Source organism: Ctenocephalides felis, unplaced genomic scaffold (genome assembly GCF_003426905.1).
Source record: "Ctenocephalides felis isolate EL2017-DRISC unplaced genomic scaffold, ASM342690v1 CF-g0.4_SCAFFOLD_01886, whole genome shotgun sequence".
Classification (NCBI taxonomy): domain Eukaryota; kingdom Metazoa; phylum Arthropoda; class Insecta; order Siphonaptera; family Pulicidae; genus Ctenocephalides; species Ctenocephalides felis.
The window spans coordinates 122,260,273-122,264,788 of NW_020538040.1; the positions used below are offsets into that span (position 1 = coordinate 122,260,273).

The following is a 4,516-nucleotide window of genomic DNA, read 5'->3' on the forward strand; positions in this document are numbered from 1 at the left end:
AAACAGAACGGAGTAGCCGATTTCATTATTACCGCGGTCATTTGCATGTCTCGGTTCCTTAGAGAATGTGCGAATTCGTCGCACGGAATGTTATTTTTGATCAATATGGCCGAACCACCGTAGCCGTCCTGTCTGTCCTGTCGAAATATTTTATACCCTTTGAATTTAACTAATTGGCCCTGTTTCAGCCATGTTTCAGTAAGAGCTGCCATATGAATTTTCTTATGAAACATAAGATTTTTGATGCTTTCCTTATTTGCTCTTAAAGATCTACAATTTAATTGTAAAATATTTATATTATCCATCTTTGGTTGGTATTTGTTATAATTATTTTTTCAATATCTTCTAACTTTCGTTAGAATTGACTACACTTATTTTATTGTGTATTTCATCTTTATTACGATTATCTATACCTGTTTTATTATTCTGGTTTAAGTAATTCATAATGGTATGTGTATCCCATTTTAACTTATATATAATTTCATCTATCTCTTTACATTCTTTATTTCTCTCACATTCAATTTTTTCTCGAAGTTTCAATGCCAATTCTATAAAATGATTTAATTGTCGTTTATTTTCTTCCTTTTTATTGGTCTTATTACTGTTTAGGCTTGGTTGTTCTTGGTTTCTTTTTTCAGGTTTTTCAGTTATCTGGTCTCTGTTAAATCGATTGATCGGCTTCAAGTATTCTGTTCGACGTTTATACATAATATTTCTTGGTTTATTCATTAACATTAATCTGTCTTTATCAATGTTAATTTCTTCTTCATCGAAACTATTCAATAATTCATATTTATTTTTATGCCTGTGTGAATCCATTTCGGTATTGCCATTTAGTCTCGGAAACGATGAATTAAACCCCGGATTGTACGGATTGATCTTAGCAGCCTCAGCATATCCTTTTTTCCACATCCTGTTTTTAGCTTCAAGATAAGATATGTTATGTAGTGCCATAATTTCTTTTATTTCTTTATTAACTTTGAAGAATTTACATTCTTTGTCATTTGCTTGATGGTTTCCATGGCATACTGCACATATAAAGTCTGACACGATGTGGCAATTTTCATGAGAGTGTTCTTCTGAACAATACCGGCATCTTATCTTGCTTTTGCATTAATTTTTTATATGTCCATAACGCCAGCATTTGTGGCATTGCATTACAGATTGAATGTAAGGACTGACAGCACACCTAACCGAATACATTGAGACGTATTCTGGCAGATAGTTACCCCTGAACACTATTTTTACCATTTGTGATTTCATATTTATTTTTTCTAAGTTTCTTTTTTTAATGCATTTGACTTCTAATATTTTAATATCCGATCTAATAATATCCATGATTTCTTGCTCATCCATGTCGGGTTCAACGTTAAAAATAATGCCGGTCCTGTATAATTTATGTCTTGGGATGTACGTTCGTATGTTAAATTTTTCCAAAATTTTCTCTTTGATTAATTTATTAGCATAAAAGTAGTCTTTAAATACTAATTTGATTTTGTTTCTCCCGATCTTTGAGATATCTATGATATTTTTGCTTATGTTAAGCGATTGTTTGAATATCAATCTGCCTAAAGCTAGATTGTGAAATCTGCCAATGCTTTCGTTAGTTGATTCTGCAAAAACCGTATACGGTCCTTCATCATATGGTTCATAATAATTAATTACTTCGTTTATTTTATTATTTCTAGTGTTGTCTTCATTTGTCATATTACTTTCTTCATCCATCATTTCTATCCAACTTTTACTTTTTCCAGTGCTGCTGCAACCTGGGTTATCCTCCATATTTTCATTTAGTGTTGTTACTTTGTCTTTTTTAGAATCCAATTTTATCAATTTCTTGATTAACTCTTCGGGTATATTAACCGTTTTTAAACTAGTTTTATTCTTGCTTCTTTTATTGTTTTTTCGCAACATAACTTTATTGTCATCACCATTCATATTATTTAAATTCACATGATTTATCGATGTATTATTATCACTCCGCGAATTATTTTCCACATTGCTCGGTAAAACTGTTGTATCTAAAAATTCACTGTCACTTTCTTCCGAAAAATCACTTTCCATTACTTCATCATTGTTGATAACACTAATCGATTTGCCTATTTGGATGCCTGTTTTGACCTCCGTGCTATTGTATTCCTTATCTATCACTACAGGTATTGATACCCCGCCGGGTTCGAACGGTTTATACTCCATTATAAAACATTACTTATGTAACACTTTTATTGTAATTACTAGTCGCTCCGATCCGTTCAGTACGGTTGCTCGAGCTCGAATCCAGTGGTTGTAACGTTTACCAAGGCAAGTAGTAACAATAAAAATACATTTCATAATTTGTTCTTTAATAATTTTGAAAAAAAAAAGTTTTTAAGCATTTTTTTCATATATTAATAAACTATAATTAATGCAAACAAAATATATAATGTCTCCTGTAATATTTTTTTTATAAATCAATGTAAACTGCAATTAGCATAATAATAAAAATAAAAAAGATTTTGTGTCTCCTATAACAAGTTACATTTGCCCACATCTTACAAAATATAAATAAATATAAATTCCACTTAAAATTCTTCACTTCAATCTATTGAAATGTTATGAGATGTTATTGTGGGGTGTGTTGATTGGATTGGATTGGGTTCCAAATGTAGATTGATCCACTCTCCAATGGGGTGCTAGATCAGTCCAACCTTGTTCTGGTGTCGTGGGCAGAGCTTATAGTTTATAATAGAAAATAACAACACTGGTATGAGTCTCCTCAGAACCGTGAGCACTTTATATTGGTATAGGCTGAAAGATGTCTTTACGCAAAGTAGAATACAAACACTGAATCTAATTTGGACTATAACTTTATTTAATCTTTAATAACTTCACATCACAAACTAGCATAGATTCGTGCTAAGACATACTCTCTAATCTCTCCTAAGACATCACTAGCTAGAGTCTAGACTAAGACATCACTGCTAGAGTCTCGACTAAGACATCACTGGTTAATACAAATAATTCTGACTCTATATATTATGCATTGTACGTGTCATTTCTAGGAATGGCGTCTTCCGCGTTCATGTAAAGATCTTGGACTTTGATCAACATTGAACAATGAATTCATATTTTTATTAAAAGCACGTATGATCATGTTATTACAGAACACGCCACCCCTAAAGAATATTGTTAGTCCTCTAACAATTGAAAAGAAAAAAAAAACAAAGAAATTACAATTTATTTGGGATTCCTCCCCTCTAAAACAATTTATCGTCCTCGATAAATGAAAAATAGTAACCTATGGTACAATTGATTATAGCAAAAGAGAGAAAAATTTGAAAATTTGCAAAATATGAAAAAGTAAAAGTATGAAATTTTGTACTATGTCTGCAATATAATAATTAGTTAACAATTCTGATGGTAATATTGGTAAAAAAATTAACATAAAAAAAATCTAATATTGTTGTAATACTTTGCTGCATATTGTGATTTTTAATAGTTCATTAAAATTATTTTGATTTAGTTTAAACAGCTTGTTTAATTTCAAAAGTAGGATTTTGATAATACAGCAAAATATTATAAACAATAATTAGTTACATTATTCGGATATTCTTATAAGCAATCTAATACCATATGAATTCGCATAGTTGCATAATTTGTGTGACTGCTTTAAAATGATTAGTAGACAAAAACGAAGTTGTGACCTATTTGATTTATATACATCAATAAAACTTCTAAAAATTTAAAAATTAATTATTTGATCCATTATCACTATCATTAATTAGTTTCGATAAAATAATAAAAACAATTTTTCTATTTGCATAAGAATATTAACAAGGTGCAAGATCTCTCTTTCTTTTCACAAATTTAATATTATATTAAATTGTTTAATTTTGTATGATAATCTATTTATTTGATTCGAATTTAAAATATGATCAAAATACTCTGTGTCAGATTCAGTTCAATATTTCTAATAGGATGTTTAAAAATCGCGCGATTATAACTGAATTCTAACTATATGAGAATCCTGCATCAATCTTCGAAAATTTTAAAAAATAGCTTGCACACTTGTTGCCATTCTGATGCATTACATCTAGATAGAAATGGAAGATAGTGATAATTCGTCTTGTAATCTAATAATTTTGTGTTGTCACATACTTCTACATTAATACATTTCTGTAGGCCCTCTTGATTTTAACTTTTATTTTCAAATTTTTATTTTGAACATTCTAAATATACAATAAAAATATTAAATTGAAATTATCATGTTTAGAATGTCAATATTAATAAAAAATGAGTGGCCATTCAATTTCCGAATAATTGATACAAATATATTCTTATATATATTTTTTCTATATTTTGTTTCCATATGAATTATTGATACTACTCATCAAATTACTTTTGTTATAAGTGAATAAATAATTAAAGGTGATAAAAATTCTATTTTTGTTGTTGGTCTTATTATATTTGAACGCTCGAAATTCATTGTTATTTATTATTAATTAAATGCATAATCACGAGTGTATTAAAATTTTTG

General features: G+C 29.0%; 1 protein-coding gene across 1 annotated transcript; it reads right to left on the reverse strand.

The window, feature by feature from the left end:
• Positions 1-345: 345 nt before the first annotated feature.
• On the reverse strand, positions 346-2,196 carry LOC113375839. The gene is made up of 2 exons (XM_026615788.1): positions 1,569-2,196; positions 346-1,028 (listed from the first exon to the last, which is right to left on the reverse strand). Exons 1-2 carry the CDS (start codon positions 2,194-2,196, stop codon positions 346-348), a joined length of 1,311 nt encoding a protein of 436 aa, XP_026471573.1.
• Positions 2,197-4,516: the final 2,320 nt, after the last annotated feature.